This window comes from Peromyscus californicus, unplaced genomic scaffold, assembly GCF_007827085.1.
Source record: "Peromyscus californicus insignis strain IS unplaced genomic scaffold, ASM782708v3 Scaffold_7__1_contigs__length_154581171, whole genome shotgun sequence".
Lineage (NCBI taxonomy): Eukaryota > Metazoa > Chordata > Mammalia > Rodentia > Cricetidae > Peromyscus > Peromyscus californicus.
This window is the reverse complement of record NW_026294595.1, coordinates 93,562,652-93,582,851: the sequence shown is the minus strand read 5'-3', so window position 1 is coordinate 93,582,851 and position 20,200 is coordinate 93,562,652. Positions and strand designations below refer to the sequence as shown.

Genomic DNA, 20,200 nt, shown 5'->3' with positions numbered 1-20,200 from the left:
TAAAAGGAATTAACCGTTTCCCTCCTCTGACCTCTGGGAATTTCCGCCTGTGAAAGTGTCTCGAAGAATCAGTAGTGCTGGGGGAGTGGAGAGGAGGTGTGCCCCCTCTTGCCCCCTCCCCCCACCCCATGGTGGTGGGGCCAGATAAGTCCCTCTGGGCCCCTAACCTTTTGTTTCCCTGGCGCCAGGGGATGGGGGGAGCAGCGCCAAGGGCAGCCAGGAGCTGCCTTGGTGGCCTCGGAGCCCCCTCGCAACCAACAGAGTTGGTGCCAGGGCCTGGCCTGAGACCTGAGCCTTACAGGGGAGGGGCAGGAACCAGAGAATTTGTAGTAGTCGCGGAGGAATGAGCTCACACCCGGGCCGGCCAGGGTGAGCACTTTGCTCTCAGTGTCTGGGCTAATGCCCTTGGCCAGTGTGCTTTGGGGATGGGACGGGGGGCAGCTGCACAGGGGGCCTAGGGCTCTGGGTGGGCGCACCCTCCAGTAGCCACACTCCATAGGAGCTCTGGCAGACAGCAGTGCGGTCCAGACGCGTCCATAGCGCCCCCTAGTGCCAGAGGGCAACTGGCCGAGGCGGCCCCTAGGGCCCTGTCAAGGGCGGGCCTCAGGAAGCACCTGCTCCCCAGGACCAGCGGCCGCCCTGCATCTCCCCCAGGTGGCTTCCTTGTTTACAGGCCTCCTGCCCTGGCCCCAGCGTCACTGCCTGTGGCCACTTCTCCTATTTCCAGTGATGGCTCCAGAAGCGGCTCATTCATCTTGGCCCCTGCCCACACAACTCCCTCCCCTCCGCCTTTGGCCCCTCCCCAGGCTTAGGGCAGAGCCCCGAGGGCCTTCTCTCTCCAGTCCAAGCCTTGCTTAGTTTCCAAGGATCTAAGAGCCGTGGCTTCCCGTTGCCCTGACTCACCGGAACCCGTTCTGTCAGTGCCAGGGAAGCCAGGGGCCTTTTCCCAGGAAAGAGGAAGCAGCTTAGGACCAGATGGGCCTCTTTAGGAGAAGACAGAAGGGGCAGGGGCGTCCCAGGCTGCTTTAGCCAAACCCTCTGGGAGAAGGGAGCATCGGGGCAGTGTTTGTTTAACTAACATGTATTAGGCACCCATTGTGTACAAAGACTGCAGCTCCAAGCTGTTTCATCTAAGCCACAAGTAAGGAATCCGTTTGGGGGTGGAGAAACCAAGGTTTTATACTCAATACCCACTGACTGTGTGGAACAGGGAACCTCTCTGATGCCTCCTGAATGATCTGCGTGTGAAAGAGCCTTAAGCCACATGGAGAAGAGATACAATTCTCCCAGATTCTCCTAGGAAGACAACAGGATTCCGGTGCCCGCCAGACACACAGGATACCCTCTACCCACTTGTCAGACTCTTGCTTCTGGAAGACAGGATCCTTGGGAGTCACTGAGCTGGCAGAGACCATGGGAGGTCCTGTTGTTCTAGGGGTTAGGGAACTTGGCAGAGCCAGACCCGGTAAGGACTAGATGAGATTTCCGAGCTGGGAGTAGATTGGAGGAGAGAAGGAACATTTGTAAGCCAGATCAGCTGGCCTTGTGCACAGGGACAGGAACACTCATTTTGTTCCGTCCATCAAGCCAAACAATGCACTATGAACACCTGTCCAGAGGGCAAAGGCTGTCTCTGGAAGGCCCGACTCCAGGATGTCCCAGGATATAGCTTCAGGCCCCAACTAAGAAAGTGCTGTCTGGGGGTGAGTCAAGGCAAAGTCACAGGAGCAAGATAAGGAGAAGACAGATCAAATGCCACAGAGCCTGAGAGTAGCTATAGCAAAGCCAAGGACAGGCTGGCAGAGCTCCAACCTGTCAGGGGAGTAAGCAAAGTATAGAATGTGTTAAGAGTCACTGGAGAGAATGGGGACTTAATGCCATATGAGACATCGGCAGGCTATCCCCTCCCCAGCTCAGAGAATACCGCAGAAGAGACAGAGCAGGGGAAGCGGGGGTGGGGGTGGTGGGGTGGGGTGGGCACTGCCTCTGGGCACTCTTGAACTCACAGCGGCTGGGAGTACTGCTCACACCCATACAAGATCTGCACAGGATTGGCCCAGTCCTTAACACTGTCCTGGGGGCTCACGGGGTCCCACCCCTTCCCGAGGATTTATGCTCAGTTAAGGGTTGATGGGGGGCTAGGAGGTGGTGGTACACACCTTTAATCCCAGGAGGCAGAGGCAGGTGGTTCTCGGTGAGTTTGAGGCCAGCCTGGTCTACAAAGTGAGTTCCGGGATAGCCAGGGCTACACAGAGAAACCCTGTCTGGGAAAACAAACAGACAGGGTTGATAGGGGAGGAAGAGGCATTTTCTCATCGCCCTTAGTACTGTAAACAGTGGTAAGGTGCCCGCCATCCTGTAAGCAGCCCTAACGACACTCAACGGGACACGGGCACAGAACTACACCCACACGTGTGCACGCCCGCACACAAGTACAGATCTAAGAGTAGAAGAGGGAGGGCTGGTGATGAAAAGGAAGGGGACCAGGGAGAGCGGAGGAGGAGAGCAAGCAACAGGCGGGGAGGTGACTATGACCCAAGCAATCCATCATTATATACAACATATGCTAATAAAATACACTGGGAAAAACAACTGATGGCTTAGAATTATGATCAGGCAGTGGGGACTTCTAGAAAATTCCTACAACTAGGAAGGGAATAGCTGAGGAGGCATTAATATGACTGTGAGAAATCAGTGCCCCAAGGTGCCAGAGTTGGAGGAATTCTGTGAGCAGCAGCGCCACCTGCTGGCCAGAGGGGAGAATAGCGTTATGATTTAGGCTGAGCGACTGTTACCCTAACTGGGCCTTATAATCAGATAGAGGGAAACAAGGAAGTAAAATCTGGAAGACTGTCTCACCCCAAGGTGAAGGACCATGTGTGAAGGCTTCCAGGGGAGGACTTTATTATTATTTTTTAAACTTTATTTGAGACAGGGTCATACTATGTAGCCTTGGCTGGCCTAGAACTTACTATGTAGACCAGACTGGTCTTGAAGGAATAGAGATCTGCCTGCTTCTGCCTCTAAATGCTGGGATTAAAGGCGTGTGCCACCACACTAACGCAGGAGGCTTTCTTATGGCATCCCAGCCCTTCTTGGCATCCTGTCCTGTCAGGTTCGGCATCATGATAAAGACAAGTCCAGAACCACCACCACAGCGCAGACAATTTAATGTTCTCCACACGTCCGCGTGGCCTTGGTGTACCCTCAGTCTCAGGACCCCCCAACAGTGGTGGCGCCCCAGACTCACACACATCTCCACATGGCCACATGAGCACGCCTACCCTCAATACCGCCCTCTCCCCCAGTGCCCTGGGACGCCTAGTTCCGACAGAAGAGGGAGGGCTGGAGGCCCAGAGGCTGGAGGGACACAGGAGGACTACCCAGTCCAGGTGAACACGTTAGGGTATAGCAAGAACAAAGGAGCTGTTAGATGCAGGGGGCTGGAAGGATCATGTGACCTCTCCAGGCTCACGGGCTGCCTGGGGGATGAACCTCTCTAAGGCAGATCTGAAACCTCGGGGCAGCAGCTTGGATCCCACCCCCCACAATCACGGGCCCAGAGATCTCAAGGACTGAACACCAACCAGAGTATGGCGTTCTCAGGAGGGTCGGGTAGCTGTATCCCTGCCTGTCCACCCACAAGGGGACACCCTCCTACAGCCAGCTGAGGTGTTCCTCCTTATAGTGCTGGGGGTCAATGAAGGGCCGGTCAACAGAGCGAATCATCAGCTCCCCACAGTACACACACTCAGCAGCCACCAGTTCATCTAGGTCAGCCTTGAGCTGTTCCCGGCTGGGCCCCCCAGCCGAAGCCCCAGCTTCCGACTCTTTGGCCTTCACAGAGCCTTTGGTCGGGGGAGGCGCAGCCCCAAGCTTGCGCTGCAGCTCCTCAAGCTTGGCCTGCTTGCAGGCAGAAAGGCCGGGCCTCACGGCCTGCAGGAGACAGTCAGCGTGGAACATGTGGCCACAGAGGAACAGGTAAAAGGGTCGGTTGAGCAGAGGGAAGTCACAGGTGGAGCATTTGTCCTGGGGCTCCACAGTGCCATAGCGTCCCCGCAGCTCCTGCAAGTCCCGTCGGATACGCTGGGCACTGGCCGTGGCTTCCTCCATCTCCCGCTGCAGCTCCTGGATGTGGTGGTTGTAGGCCTTCAGGGAACTGCAGATGGCCTCCTTGAAGTGGTCGATTGTGACAAAGTCAGGAAAGAAGGGCAGCACATCCTCAATCTTGAGCAGGGGGCAGCTGGCCAGGCAGGCCATAGCGGTCTGCACGTCCTCCTCCTCCTGGACCACGTGCCGCGCGATCTTGAGCCACAGTTTTTTGCGCAGCTCCTCGTCCTCCTCTGGCAGGTCCGCACACTGCTTGGCCAGGTCCACGTCCACCTGTGGAGAGACCAGGGGTGTCAGGTCCAGCCACTCCCCACCCAGGATCAGACCACCGGAAAGACAGATGGTCCCATAAAACCGGGCCTGAGGAGAGGGCACAAGCAGGATTCTCCGCGCTCCAGGTGGCAAGAGGCCCAACAGAGATCTATATCGTCTGTTCTGTCACAGCTATGGCAAGGCTATGTTTGCTGGCAGGCCTCCCGTTAGTGAATTGAATGATCAGCTGGAAATGCCCAAAGCATGGTGTTGCACACCCACACCCCAGCACCCAGGAGGTGGAGACAGAGATGGTGTTGCACACCCACACCCCAGCACCCAGGAGGTGGAGACAGAGATGGTGTTGCACACCCACATCCCAGCATTCAGGAGGCGGAACAGAGCATAGTGTTGCACACCCACACTCCAGCACTCAGGAGATGGAACAGAGATGGTGTTGCACACCCACACCCCAGCACACAGGAGGTGGAGATAGAGCACAGTGTTGCACACCCACACTCCAGCACTCAGGAGGTAGAGACAGAGCACAGTGTTACACACCCACACCCCAGCACCCAGGAGGTGGAGACAGAGATGGTGTTACACACCCACATCCCAGCACCCAGGAGGTGGAGACAGAGATGGTGTTACACACCCACACCCCAGCACTCAGGAGGTGGAGACAGAGATGGTGTTGCACACCCACATCCCAGCACTCAGGAGGTGGAACAGAGATGGTGTTACACACCCACACCCCAGCACTCAGGAGGTGGAACAGAGATGGTGTTGCACACCCACACCCCAGCATTCAGGAGGCGGAACAGAGCATGGTGTTGCACACCCACACTCCAGCACCCAGGAGGTGGAACAGAGATGGTGTTGCACACCCACACCCCAGCACCCAGGAGGTGGAACAGAGATGGTGTTACACACCCACACTCCAGCACTCAGGAGGTGGAACAGAGATGCTGTTGCACACCCACACCTCAGCACCCAGGAGGTAGAGACAGAGATGGTGTTGCATACCCACACCCCAGCACACAGGAGGTGGAACAGAGATGCTGTTGCACACCCACACCTCAGCACCCAGGAGGTAGAGACAGAGATGGTGTTGCACACCCACACCCTAACACTCAGGAGGTGGAGACAGAGATAGTGTTGTACACCCACACTCCAGCACTCAGGAGGTGGAGACAGAGATGGTGTTGCACACCCACACCCCAGCACACAGGAGGTGGAGATAGAGCACAGTGTTGCACACCCACACTCCAGCACTCAGGAGGTGGAGACAGAGCACGGTGTTGCACACCCACACTCCAGCACTCAGGAGGTGGAACAGAGCATGGTGTTGCACACCCACACCCCAGCACCCAGGAGGTGGAGACAGGAGTGCTGCGGAGTCTGAAGCCAGCCTGGGCTCTGGGAGACCCTGTCTCAAAAAGCAAAACACGTCACATGGGGAACTATTTGAGCTCCTGTTGCAGTATTCCAAATCCTGGGCTAAGGCTCAGCTTGAGGCCAGCCTGGGCTGCGCGGTGATTTCCAGATCAGTTTGGGGTACATAATGACACCAATAGAGTGAGACTCTGTTTCAAAAACCCAAATAGGCCGGGAAGATGGCTCTGTTCAGATCCCAGCAACCATATAACAAGCTGGGTGTGGTCTTGCACAGGCCTGCAACCCCAGAGTTGTGGGAGTGGAGACAGGAAGGTCGATGGGGTTTGAGGGCTATCAGTGTAGCCCAAACCCAGACCCTCCAGGTTCAGAGAGAGACCCTGACTCAAAGGAATAAAGCAGAGAATGATGGGTGAGACCAGCAGATGACCTCCTCTGGCTTCTACACGTGCACCTGCACACACACACCAACAAATAAGCAAACATTCCTTCCTTGCAAGCGTTCAGGATTTGAGAGACGTAACTTAGTTTCTTCTCCTTCTGCTAATCTGTGCATCGGTCACCACCTGCTTATGAGTGCTTAGTTTATTTATTTATCGGTGCCTGTGGCGGCCAGGAGAGGCCATCAGATCCCTTGAATTGGAGTTACAGATGGTTGTGAACCACCATGTAGGTGCTGGGAACTGAACCCAGGTCCTCTGCAAGAGTAGCAACTGCTCTTAACCTCTGAACCATCTCTCTAGCCCATGCTGCTTGATTTTTTTTTTCTTTTTGAGACAGGAGTTGCTCACTATGTAGCCCAGGCTGGCCCAGAACTCACTGTATAGCCACTATAATCAGCTCCTGAATGCTTTATTTATACAGTACTAATTCATATCATTAGGTTAAAAAAAAAATACTCTTAGCCGGGTGGTAGCAGTGGTGGTGCACACCTTTAATCCCAGCATTCAAGATGCAGGTGGATCTGAGTTTAAGGCTAGCCTAGTCTACAGAGCAAGTTACAGAACAGCCAGGGCTACACAGATTTGTCTCCACAGGTTTGTCTCAAAAAACAAAACAAAACAAAACAAAACTACTCCTGACATTTCATTACCTTCACAAACTCTTTGATTGCAATTATGGAAGGAGGGTAGGTGTGTGTGTCAGAGTGCACGTGTGCAGGTCAGAGGACACTTCTGGCGTCAGTCCTCTCCTCCCACCAGGGGCTCTGTGGGGGGAACCCAGGCTATCAAGTCTGTACATCCAGTGCTTTCACCTGCCCAGCCACCCTGCTGCCTCATTACCACCACTTAACGGGTAATCTAAGGCACAGAAGGGTTCAGAAAGCAGCCCCACGTCACACAGCAAGACGACAAAGTGAGAATTCAAACCCTGATGTCCTAGTGTGTGTTCTTTTTTCCTTCCCCTTCCCTTGCCTTTTTTTTTTTTTTTTTTTTCAAAGATGGGGACTCACTTGGGGTCGGGAGAGATGGCTTCAGCGGTTAAGAGCACTGGCTGCTCTTCCAGAGGACTAAGATTCAATTCCCAGCACCTGCATGACAGCTCGAGACTGTAACTCCAGTTCCAGGGGATATGGTACCCTCACTCAGACATACACTCAGGCAAAATACCAATGCATGCTGGGTGGTAGCGGTACATGCCTTTAATCCCAGCACTTGGGAGGCAGAACAGGTGATCTCTGCGAGTTCAAAACCAGCCTGGTTTACAGAGTGAGTTCCGGGACATCCAGGGCTACACAGAGAAGCCCTACCTTGAAAAACAAAACAAAACAAAGCAAAAAAACAGGCACTCACTGTGTAGCCTAAACTGGCCTCCAACTCATGATCCTTCTGCCTTAACCTCCCAAGTGCTGGGATTACAGGCAACAAGCACACACCTCAAACTCAGTTTTTAGTCTGAGTTTTCAACCTCTATACTACAGCATTTCTCTGCCCGAGAAGCCAGCAAGAGCTAGCCTTACCTCCCCGAACCTTTCTGCCTCTTTAGGTTTACTTCTCTCCAGGTCCCTCTCCTGGAGGAGGTCAAGATTTACCTGCAGGGCCAGGTCCACAGCTTCCTCGTACAGCTCCAACACCTTATAGACATGGACACAAGCGCGGTGGTGACCGTGCTCAGCACAGAGTCGAAGCGCATATTTGAGATCGTAATGCACACGGTGCGGGCTGGCTCCAGCTTGCTCCAGGTAGGCCAGCAGCGAGGCTGGCTGGCCTCGGGCATACAGTGACAGCAGGTAGTTGTGAATGGCCTGCTCCGTCTCACCAAGCACATTCACGCAGAATTCCATATAGCGGATGGCCTGGCTCACCTGCTGAGCCTCCCCCCCCTGGCTATAGTTCACCAGGGCAGGGATGAGCTGCCGAGCATCCAGCCGGCTGCCCATCTCAATCCAGGCATCTACTAGCTGCCGGGGGATATGTCGGATGAGGATGGGTGAGAATTTGTAGAAGAGCTGGGGGTCACGGTGGCGGGCAAGGACGGCCAGGGCCTCCTCATAGGCCTCATGCTGGCAGTGGTACGCCACCACCCGTTCGTAGTCCTGCATGATGACTGCGAAGTACACCATGTGCTCCGTGTCCCCATGGCTGGCGAGCAGCTCATGGATGGAGGCCCGGCTGGCAAAGAGCCACTCCTTGTGCCGGGGGCTACTGAGAAAGGTGCGGAAGCACTCCCGCGTATCCCGGTAGAGATTCAGAGCATCTGGGTCACCCTGCAGGGTACCAAGCCGGCTCAGGTAGAGCTCCGTCAGCCAAGTGGTCAGCAGTGTGGCCTGGGTACGCTCAGTTGGCTTCAAGCCGGCCAGTTTCCGCTGCAGAAACTCGGCCAGCGCCTCCTCTTGCCGGGCCTCCAAAAACTTGAGGGCAATCTCCTCAAAGTAGCTCTGGGTCAGCGCGTAGCAGCGGGCGCTCTCCAGGTAGCGGTGCTGGCGAAAGCAGAAGTCGGCCTCCCGGGCCAGGACTGTGTCCAGGCAGTCGGGCCTCTCTCGACAATACTCCTTGGCCAGGTCGAAGCGGTTCATGTCCAGGTACGTGCGCCAGACGTCCCGAGCCTCCCGCTGCACATGGTATCGGAAGACTGCGCGCTCAGTGTAGGCCCACAGGTGACCCGTGGACGAGTCCTTCACCATGTGCCTCAGTGGTCCAAACTTCTCCAGGAAGTGATCCCGCAGCACCACCTGCCCGGTCAGCGTACACACAGCCTCCACCCGGTCGGCCAGCAGCAGCAGGAAATGAAACTGGGTCAAGACGATGGCCAGCGGTGGGCTGGCTCCAGGACCGACGCCCGCTGGATACTCCCACACGCGCTCCTCGCTCAGCAGGGAGTCGGGACGGCCGCAGTCCAGCGAGCCATAGAGCACGCCGTCACCCATCATCCAGGCGAAGGCACGAGGCGCAGAGCGTAACTTGGGGGTGTAGAAAGCCAACTCGCTATACCCCAGATTGCTAGGAAACTCACGGAACGGGGGCGGGTGGTCTGTGTAGGCAGCAAAGAGCCCCGAGAAGCCCTGGGCTTCGGCGTCCTCTATGGCTCGCCCTATGAACTGGAAGAGGCGCTGTCGAGTGGTAGCAATGACAAAGCCTCGCCCATCAGGGCCACGCTCGGCCTCGAGGGAGCACACGGGTGCCGGGCCTCCTTCTTCATTTAACACGTACAGTGGACGGAAGTAGAGATCCGGGGCGGGGCCAAAGAGGCCACCTTCGCTGGCTGAGAGCTCTGCTTCAAAGATCTGTCCTTGAGCTGTGCCGACCAGGATGGGGCCGGTGCTGCTCTCATTGCCCAGCGCTTTGTTCCAGCCGACGCTCTCCACCAGCTGCCCCTTCCAGCGTGCCAGGGGCCGGACCTTCTGCCCGTTGCGGTTCATATAGAGGACCTCGGTGCTACTCAGAGCAACCAGCAGGTGAGAGCCTGGAGTGGGAGGAACATGGCACCTGAGCGGATACTGTGTCTTCCTCCCTATTCAGACCCCACCCATCCAGGCCTGAACTCTCACAGGAGCCCTCCTCGGATCTCCAACAGCACTTACCAGTGTGGTCCAGGAACATCTTGTGAACTTTGGCGTCATCCTTGCGCCCCAGTTCCACGCGGTTGGGTTCACTTGCCTTGCCCAAATCAATGCTGTAAAGGTGAGAGTCACAGTGTTACTCTCAAGGGAAGTCCCCTTCTTAAAATATTTACATTATTTATTTAACCTGTACGTGTTGTGCATGAACATATGTAAGTGTATGCAGGAACCCATGGAAGTCAGAAGAAGGTATTGGATTCCCTGGAATTACTGGAGTTACAGACAGTTGTGCATTGCCATGTGGGTACTGGGAATCTAACCCAGGTCCTCTGCATGAGCGGTAAGTTCTCTTAACCACTGAGCCATCCTCCAGCACCTGGGAAGTTCCTTTTTAGATCACAGACTTGAATGTCTAAGGCTACATAGACACAAAAGATTCTTTTTTGTTTTGTTTTTCGAGACAGGGTTCCTCTGTGTAGCTTTGCGCCTCTCCTGGAACTCACTTGGTAGCCCAGGCTGGCCTCGAACTCACAGAGATCCGCCTGCCTCTGCCTCCTGAGTGCTGGGATTAAAGGCGTGCGCCACCACCACCCGGCTTCTTTTGTTTGTTTTTTGAGACAGCGTTTCTCTGTGTAGCCTTGGCTGTCCTGGAACTAGCTCTATAGGCCAGGCTGGCCTTGAACTCACAGAGATCCACCTGCCTCTGCATCCTGAGTGCTGGGATTAAAGGTGTGCGCCACCACTGCCTGGTGATTTATTTCTTATGTGTATGTACCTATGCGAATGAATGCCACGTGTGTGCGGGTTCCTGCAGAGGTCAGCAGGAGTCAGGTTTCCTGAATCTAGAGTCACAGGAGGCTGTACACTGCCTGACATGTGCTCAGAAATGGAACTCAGGTCCTCTGGAGGAGCAGTGAGACTCTTGACCACTAAGCCACCTCTCCAACTCCAAAATTTTTCTCTTTTTTTTTTTTTTTGAGACAGAGTTTCTCTGTGTAGTTTTGGTGCCTGTCCTGGATCTCACTCTGTAGACTAGGCTGGCCTCGAACTCACAGAGATCCGCCTGGCTCTGCCTCCCAAGTGCTGGGATCAAAGGTGTGCACCACCACCACCTGGCTTCCCAAAAGATTTTTAATACAATCTCAAGAACTGTAAACTGTATACAGAATCCTACTCAAGAACCCTCAGCTTTGGGGGCTGGAAGATGGCTCAGAGGTTAAAAGTACTGGCTGCTCTTCCAGAGGTCCTGAGTTCAATTCCTAGCAACCACATGGTGGGCCTATAATGAGATCTGGTGCCCTCTGCTGGCCTGCAGGCTAACATGCAGACAGAACACTGTATACATAATAAATAAATCGTTTTTCTTTAAAAAATCCTCAGCCTAGCCAGAGGCAGGGGCAGGTAGATCTCTGTGAGTTCAAGGTCAGCCTGGTCTACAAAGAGAGTTCCATTCCAGGACAGCCAGGGGGAAATTCTGTCTTGAAAACCCCCAACAAACAAAAGAAAAGAAAAGAAAAAAACCCTCAGCCTGAGCAGGAGAGATCATTTATCAGTTGGGAGCATGTACTTCTCAGGCATAGGACAAGAGTTCAGTTCCCAGCACCCATGACTCATAACTCCAACCCTAGGGTATCTGATGCCCCAGCCTCCATTGGTGCCTATACTCACTTGCACATATCCACACAGTACTACTTAAAAATAGTAAAATTAATATTAAAAAGAATGCTCATGCTGGGTGGTGGTGGTGCCTGCCTTTAATCCCAGCGCTCGGGAACCAGAGACAGGCGGATCTCTGTGAGTTTGAGGCCAGCCTGGTCTACAGAGGGAGCATTCCAGGACAGCCAAGGCAGGTTACACAGAGAAACCCTGTCTGAAAAACTAATGAGTGCTGAGGTACGAGAGGAACTATGATAGGCGGACAGTGACGAGGCGCTTTCTAAGCGCCAAGCACCGAACCCTGCGTTTAACCTGGTCTCAGCCGTCACTGGACCTTTGGAAGGTGTCATGTGTCTGAAATGGTTCCTTTGAAAGTTCTTCCCAAAGGCGCCCAGTGAGATGGCTCAGTGGGGTAAAGGCACCTGCCGCCAGGCCTGACGACCAGAGGAGTTTCATCCCTGGGACCCACAAGGTAGAGAGAGTGCTAACCTCTGAAGGCTGTCCTCTGACTGTGTGCTCCTCACACCCAAATAAAAAAGGATGATTTCAAAATTATGTTTAGTCTTACTAAAGAATCAATACAAAGACATATAAGTAACAATTCAATGGTTTTCTTCTCAAATCCTAGTCATTCCCAACTGAAAAAAGTAAACTTAAAAAAAAGATTTATTTATTATGTATACAGTGTTCTATCTGCATGCCACAAGAGGGCATCAGGTCTCATTACAGATGGTTGTGAGCCATGTGGTTGCTGGGAATTGAACTCAGGACTTCTAGCAGCCAGTGCTCTTAACCTCTGAGCCATCTCTCCAGCCCCATGAACCACTTAAAAAAAAAAAAAAATACAGATATGAAATAAATCACCCTTAAAAATCTCTTCATCCCAGAGAAGCTAGGTAAAGAGGAGGCCACTAAGAGGGACACACATGGACCGCCCTGGGAAGGGGAAAGGGTTAAGATCTCCTGGGTAAACTGAGAGGGAGGAAATAGAGTGGACGGGATGGGAGGTGGGAACATGGGGGAGAAACGGGGAATGAGAGCAACGAAAGAGACATCTTCACAGAGTGTACCATGAAGGGGATGGGAAGAAAGCTGCAGCTAGAGAAAACCCCAGGAACTCACAAGATTGTCCCCAGCTAAGACCCGTAGCAATGGTGGAGAGGGTGCTTGACCTAGCCTTCTCCTGCCCTCAGATTGGTGTCTACGCTAATTGTCATCATAGAACCTACATCCAGTAACTGATGGAAGCAGATGCAGAGACCCACAGCCAAGCCCTTGGCCAAGATCCTGCAGTCCAGTTGAAGAGAGGGAGAAGGGGTTGTAAGAGCAAGGCGGGTCAGAATCATGATGGGAAAAAACCAAACAGCTGACCCAAGCTAATGGGAGCTCACAGACTCTGGACTGACAGCTGGGGAGCCTGCATGGGACCAAACTAGGCCCTCTCAATGTGAGTGAGTTGTGTGGTTTGATGTGCTTGTGGGTCCCCTGGCAATGGGACCAGGACTTATCCCAGGTACACGAACTGGCCTTTTAGAGCCCATTCCCTATGGTGCGATGCCTTACTCAGCCTTGATGCAGGGGGGAGGGGCTAGGTCCGTCCCCAACATGATATGACAGCCTGTGTTGACTATCCAAGGAAGGCCTTGCCCTCTATGAGGAGGGGATGGGGCTGGGATAGGGGTAGGTAGCGGGGAGCAGGAGAAGAGGAGGGAGGGGAAACAGGGGTTGGTATGTAAAAGGAAAGAAAAATTTTTAAAATAAAAAATTATATAAAAATACAAAAACAAAAATCTCTTCATATTGTAGGTAGAGAGAGATGGTCAAGCAGTTAAAAGTATTTGTAGCTCTTCCAGAGGACCCAAGTGTGGTTCCTAGAGGATCTGACACCCTCTTCTGTCCCCCTCAGGCACACATAGGGTTGCTGGGAATTGAACTTAGGACCTCTGAAAGAGTAGCCAATGCTCTTAACCTCTGAGCCATCTCTCCAGCCCGTAAACATCTTTTCATGCTCACAACATAAATAGGGTTGCTAGCCAGGCGGTGGTGGTGCACGTCTTTAATCCCAGCACGAGGATCTCTGAGTCTGAGGTCAGCCTGGTCTACAGAAAGAGTTCCAGGACAGCCAGGACTAACTATTATATAGAAAAATCTTGTCTTGGAAAACCAACACACACAGACACATGCATACACATACACACACACACACACACAACAAACAAACAAACAAACAAATAAATAAGGGTTGTTATGTTGCTTTTATTACAAAAACACCTTCACACTGCTATTTGTAACTTGATTTTCTCAATTAATGATACTTTTTGAACAGTTTTTAGTAACCAATAGATAAAGCTTTCTTTCTTTCTTTTCCCCCAAGACAGGTTTCTCTGTGTAGCCCTCCCTGGCTGTCCTGGAACTCACTCTAGAGACCAGGCTGGCCTCTGCCTCCTGAGTGCTGGGATTAAAGGTGTGTGCCAACATGCCCAGCTTTGCTTTTAATTTTTTATTGCACTCATTAACTTAGTGTCGGGGAGGTGCACGTGCATACTCCTGCACATGTGTGCAAGTTAGAGTGGAGTCAGTTCTTGTCTCCACCGTGTGCACAGGTCCGTGTATACAGGTACAGGCTGTGAGGTTGGCAGACCGTGTGCACAGGTCCATGTACACAGGTACAGGCTGTGAGGTTGGCAGACCGTGTGCACAGGTCCATGTACACAGGTACAGGCTGTGAGGTTGGCAGCAAGCACCTTTACTGGCTTAGCTATGTCTCAGGCCCTCGTTGTTCTTAATAATTGCCCGGCATTCCACTTTACAGCTGAATTACAATTTAGTCACTATTTCCTTGTCAATGGACATTTAGCTCAGGCCATTTTTCTTACCACAAATGATGCAATGATCGATATTCATGAGTCAGTACCCCTTCAAATGGCTACTTTTCTTTTTATTTATATTCACTTAAATTATGACTGAATCTAATTCATAGATTTATTTTATTTTATTTATTTATTTATTTTTTTTTGAGACAGGGTTTCTCTATAGCTTTGGAGCCTGTCCTGGAACTCATTCTGTAGACCAGGCTGGCCTCGAACTCACAGAAATCCACCTGTCTCCCAAGTGCTAGGATTAAAGGCATGTGTCACCACTTTATTTTTAAAGTTTTTTTTTTCTTCTCTTTTTTTTTTTTTTTTGAATCAGGGTCTCGCTGTGTAACCCAGGCTAGCCTAGTTGAGACCCTCCGGCCTTACTAAATGTTGGGATTATAAGCATGTGCCATCATGCCCTATTAGGTAATTTTTTTGTTTGTTTTTGAGACAAGGTTTCTCTGTATACCTGAGCTGCTCTGGAACTAACTCTGTAGACCAGGCTGGCCTCAAACTCAAATCTGCTTGCCTCTGCCTCCTGAGTACTGGGATTAAAGGCATGTATCACCACTGTCCTGCTAGTTTCTTTATAAAAACAACTGAAATTGGTCTATGCAATGCCAGTTTGGAACCTTGAAAGACAGTTTAATGTTTCTACTAGGGAGATATAAAAATCTACAATATTTTTAGGATTCTTTTCTGGTTACTCCCACAACTGACCACACTACATGGTCTGGCAGGATGGAGAAGGCGGGTCTTCCTCTGTGGGGAGGTGACTGGGGAAGAGGGTTTGCTTTTGTTTAATTCCCTCCTTTCTAACAATGTAGCGCTGCTCTCATTCCATGGGCTGTTTGTATCTCTGTCTTGGCTTATAGTAGAAAATAATGTCATATGGGAAATCAGCCTAGTGTCAATGTTTGGTGGGGGGATTAAACGTTGATGTTTTTGTTACTGTCAAAAAAAAAAAAAAAACTGAACTGTGTGTGCATGTGTGTATGTGTATATGTGCGCATGGTGTTGAGAGTAGAGAGTAACTTGCAGGAACCAGTTCTCTCCTTCTCCCACGTGGGTCTGAGGGTCTGAGGAATCTAAGGCAGTCAGGCTTGGCAGCAGTCCCCTCTATCCTGTTAAGTCAGTTACCAGTCCAGATGTTTTCACTTTTAAGACACTGCCTGCTTACCTTTTCAAAAGATGACGGCAATTTACAGCTGTGCCACTGTATGTGGCAGCTGTTTGACCTAGGGCCTCAAGTGTGTCACACACGGCAGTCCATGCCCCTGTAGCTTTACCAGCACTGTTTATTACTAGATTTGAATTGCACCAATCTGATGGGTTTTAATAACACCTCTTGGTGCCGGACATGGTGGTACACACCTGTAATTCTGTTCCTAAGAGACGGAGACAGGATGATTAGAGAGTCATAGCCTTGAACTATGTGAGACCCTGTCTCCAAAACAAAAAGCCACAGTGATCTGTGATGGAGATGGGGCTGCATGGGAGTGCTTTCCTGGTGTGAACAAAGATCTTGGTTCAAATAAGTACCTAAAGCATCTTATTACTATTTTAACTTCTTTTTGTTTTTTATTTTAATTTTTTGTATTTTTTGAGAGAGTTTCTCTATTGTAGCTCTGGCTGTACTAGAACTCACTTTGTAGACCAGGCTGGCCTTGAACTCTGAGATCTGCCTGCTTCTGCCTTCCAAGTGTAGGGATTAAAGGCATGTGCCACTGTCCCTGGCCTATTTTAACTCCTTTTGCTCAGAGGTTAAAATTATTTTCAAGGACCAGTGAGATGGTCCAATGGTAAGGGCACTTGCTGCCAGTTCTGATTTTATGAATTGGAACCCTAGGAGCCACATAGTAAAAGTCTGTCCTTTGCTCTCCACACGTTCCACTATGGCATATGCACGCCCTACCCCCACCACACAATCAGTCAATCAATTAATCAATCCATGAATAAATAAATAAATAAATGTCATTTAAATATATTTTTTAAATTTCTGGGGCTGGTGAGATGATTCAGCAGATAAAGGTACTTGCCACCCTGCCTGGTGCCTGAGTTTGATCCCTGGGTCCCACATATTAGGAGGAGGAAAAATATCAATTAGTGAATATAACTTAAAATTTTAAAAATGTATAAGTTATATATGTTAGAGGGGTTAGGAGATGGCTCATGGTTAAGAGCACTTCTTCTTGCCGAGGACCCAGGACCCACAAGGCAGCTCACAACTGTCCTTAATTCCAGTGCCGGGATAAAAGGCATGTGCAACCACACCTAGAATAGTGTACAATAAATAAATATATAGTGTATAATAAAATCCATTTTATTTAATCATGTGTGTGTGCACAGGCGCTCACAGAGATCAGAAGAGGCACTGAATCACCTAGACCCAGAGTCATAGGCAGCTGTGAGATTTTCAATGTGGGTGTTAGGAACCCCAAAGTCCAGTCCACTTTATTTTTGAGAGAGGGTCTTCCACTGAATCTGGAGCTCACCAATTTGACCATACTGGCCTGCCTGCAGGCTCCCAGGACTCACCTCTCTGATCTACTCCAGCGCTGGGTTACATATTTCCACACACTGCCAACTGCAGCTCTTTACATGGGTTCTCCTGCTTACAACGCAGGCACTTTGCTGGCCGACCTCATGCCTGAAGTTCTTTCCGGGGGCACTGCTTGTGGGTATTATTTACCCTCCCCTTTACTCTGAACTGTCATCCTATTAGTGCATAAGGGGTTTGTGTGTTTGTTTATTCCTTGGCTCTCTGAAATAGGGTCTCACTATGCAGCCTGGAACAAGCTCCCAACCCTCTGTCATCAGCCTCCCTAGTGCTGAGACTACAGGCGAGTGTCACACACTGAAGTCTGTTGGTTTGAAACAGGGTCTCCCATAGTCCAGGCTGGCCTCAAATTCACTATGTAGCTAAGGATGTCCTTGAACTTCAGATCCTCCTGCCTCTACCTCCCAAGTATTGTGATTACAGATGTAATTACAGATGTGCACCACCACACCTGGTCTCAGCCATGCTGAGTGTCTAATCAAGGACTCTGAATGCTCCATAAGTATGCATCCTAAGCGAACTCCAGCCCCGGCCTTCTCATTTACATCTTATTTTACAGTGCTGGGAATCAAACCCAGGGCCTCAGGGATGCCAGGTACCTAGCCACACTCCCAGCACTAGTTGTTATAACAACTGTTCATTCTGGGATTCGTCTTTGTGGATTACAGGTCTGACTGTTTTTTTCCAGGTGGCTTATCCCACATGATAAACGATTCTGTGACACTTTCCAGCTAGTGGATATAGTTCAGGATTCGCCAGACAGTTCCAATGATCTGTATGGCTAACTCTGGAGGCTGAGACCACCTTTAACTGTTGAAAGACCAGAAAGATTAGCTGACTTGTTCAAGACCATTAGCTGATGATCTGAACGTTTAGCTGGAATCTGAATGTAGGTCTCTCTGTCTTCATCCACTATGTTGGTTCTCTTTGGGAAGGAACAGGGTATCTCCTGAACATCTATTGTTTCACTTGTCGAGTGTGGAGAATGAACCCCGTCAGCTAAAAGTCCCCAGGTATATTACCGGAGCAGTGTATCCTTGCCCAGGCTCATGCAGAGCTGATTACAGGAAACGAGAAGACTGGTGATACGCTCTGATGGAGTGAAGTCAATCCGCTGCTTCGTGAAGATGGGCACTTCCTTCTCCAGCTGGGCATTTACATACCCTATAGGTTTGGAGTGAAGAAATCAATTGTGGCATCCAGAGAAAGGGGGGTGGGGCAGCCCAGAAAACTCTAAGAAACAACAGTGTTACCTGACTCTTCCCAACTTCCCAAGTATACTCTTCAACTTCCCAAGTATATTCCTGCCCACTGGATCTTGGTTAATGAAGAGATCAACATTAGTTTTCTGGTTGTCTTTATACTAAGGGTCCTGGCTTTTCTCACACTTGTGACGTAGTGAAGGATTGGTTCTCTGAACCTGAGATGAGGCTGTATCAGGACGTGCTTGTTGCCAGCGGTAACTGGGGGGTGGTTTGGTATGGGGGAGATGGTTTGGGCATTCTCTCTTGTTAGCGTTTTGCCTACCAATCCCAAGAAAACAAAAGTTGTCCCTTCCTCCCCGTCCACACAGGGACATGGCTCAGTGAGTCTCCACAATATGTAGAGTTCTGGAGACTCGATCCCATCAGTACAGTTCTCATCAGTACTGTTCGCAGATCGCAGCTGCTGTCTCGATAGTCCAGCGAGTATTATCACAACACTGTGCCAACGCTGCACTACTCTGCTTAGAAATGACACCCGCACTCTAAACTGCAGCCAGCTTTACCCAAGGCCAATCACCTCCATCTTTCCTGTTCAGTGACAAAATTCCCTTTACGATCGAACCTCCTCCTTCAATAACATTCACATTCCACCAAGTTCTGTGTTCATTCCCACCCTTTGTTTCCACGAAAAAAAGTCTGGTGGGGAAAAAAACCGCACAGAACCAGACACCAGGGAAAGCCTGGAACCTATTTTCAGTTCTCCCAAAAGTCAAACTGCAGCCTGGAAGACAAGTACTTCCTTAACTGCGCCCCAGTTCCCTCTTTTGAAGGACCTTAGGGGTAGGGCCTAGATCACGCGGCTGCTCCTGGGGCTCTTTCAAACTTCGATGACTGACAAGCTGGAGATTATGAGAGGCCTGGGGCTTAGATCCTGAACGCACGCCCCAAACTCTTGAACCGGACTCCCCCACAAAGCTAGCGGAATTGAAAGAGGCAGTGGCGGCCTCTTACTTACCGGAATGGGGGATGCCCACGCTAGGGCAACCGGTCTGCAAGACGGCCGAGCGGGACAATGAGTCCTCATACTCATCCAGGATGGACGCCATAGTGTTCGAGCTCTGAGCCTTAGGTCTAGGGTCTGGGGGTCACAACTGGTACCCCTGTCGTCCTGGATGTGCAAGCTGTGACTCCCCAGCGTCTGACAGATCCCGAGACTCTTTTTAAAAATTCTAAGGCCCTTTCGCTTTCGCAGTATAGGACGCGAAGATCGAGGAGACCACACTAGAATCTGGTGCAGTTTTGCACCCCAGATTTAGTCCCAAGAGATTATAGGCTCCCCTTAGCAGATCCCAGGTGATCACAACCTCGCCCAGGCAGCTCAGCTGACTCCCGCCCCCGTGACGCGTGCTTATGACGTGCTTCCGGATTCTCAGAAGCAAGTATTAACCGGAGCGGAGTGCACTGGAGCCTCCACCGCGAGGCGTGTCGGAGACTCGGGGCGGCGGGGGCGGAGCCAGCGCTGGGCCCGGAGCAACTCGAGCCCTCGCGGGCGACCCTGCTGCAGTTCCGCATCCTGACGCTAGAGGGCAGCCCGAGCCTTCCCTGCGGCGTCCAGCAACAGGCTTTGGCGGATCTTAGGCTCCCGAAACTTGGCTTCCTCAGATTGTGGCTCTAAGGTCGGACGCGCTGCATCTGCCCGACTAACTGACTACCTTCTGTTTCTCAATCGAGTTGCTGTCTCCGTCCACCTTCACAAGCACAGGCAGAACAGTCTTCGCTTCCCTTCCTCCACTCCCAGGGGCCCACCAGTTTCCAGAAAGTAAGCTGGATGGGTCAGAAGTGTGGCTTAGTGGCAAAGCCGTTGCCCAGCGTGCGTAAGACCTGGATTTTTCGTATCATCGCAAAAAGAAAACCACACAAAATTTAATCTCCAGCACTAGGAAGGCTGAGGCAGGAGGAATACTAAGGAGGATAACCTGGCCTACAAGGTGAGACCCTAAGGAAACAGAGCAGGAAGAAAGAAACCGATAAAGCCATAGAGTTAATGGGCAAGCCCTGTGCCAGGTGATGTAACCTGTCTCCTTGGGGAGGAGCAAGAGTCACCAGGAGAAAGGAAGCACAGCTGTGGGCTGCCAGGCTGCTTCCGGGCACTCGATCCATTGAA

The 20,200-nt window shown here is 51.4% G+C and overlaps 1 protein-coding gene across 1 annotated transcript; it reads right to left on the bottom strand.

Moving 5' to 3' along the window:
- Positions 1–3,153: 3,153 nt before the first annotated feature.
- On the bottom strand, positions 3,154–19,436 carry Vps18 (VPS18 core subunit of CORVET and HOPS complexes). Its single transcript, XM_052724543.1, has 5 exons — positions 19,052–19,436; positions 17,854–17,995; positions 9,779–9,870; positions 7,790–9,660; positions 3,154–4,383 (listed from the first exon to the last, which is right to left on the bottom strand). The coding sequence occupies exons 1-5, from the start codon at positions 19,140–19,142 to the stop codon at positions 3,658–3,660; spliced, it is 2,922 nt and encodes a 973-aa protein (XP_052580503.1). The 5' UTR covers positions 19,143–19,436; the 3' UTR covers positions 3,154–3,657.
- Between the last annotated feature and the right edge of the window lie 764 nt (positions 19,437–20,200).

Bases quoted from the DNA above. Each gene is read 5' to 3' on its own strand.
- Vps18 (XM_052724543.1), bottom strand. From the start codon at position 19,142: ATGGCGTCCATCCTGGATGAGTATGAGGACTCATTGTCCCGCTCGGCC. The intron at 9,871-17,853 runs GTAATATACCTG...TCACCTTTACAG, and splicing joins GGCAAGGATACACTGCTCCG to CATTGATTTGGGCAAGGCAA. The intron at 4,384-7,789 runs GTAAATCTTGAC...GTCTCTCCACAG, and splicing joins CTGTGGACCTGGCCCTGCAG to GTGGACGTGGACCTGGCCAA.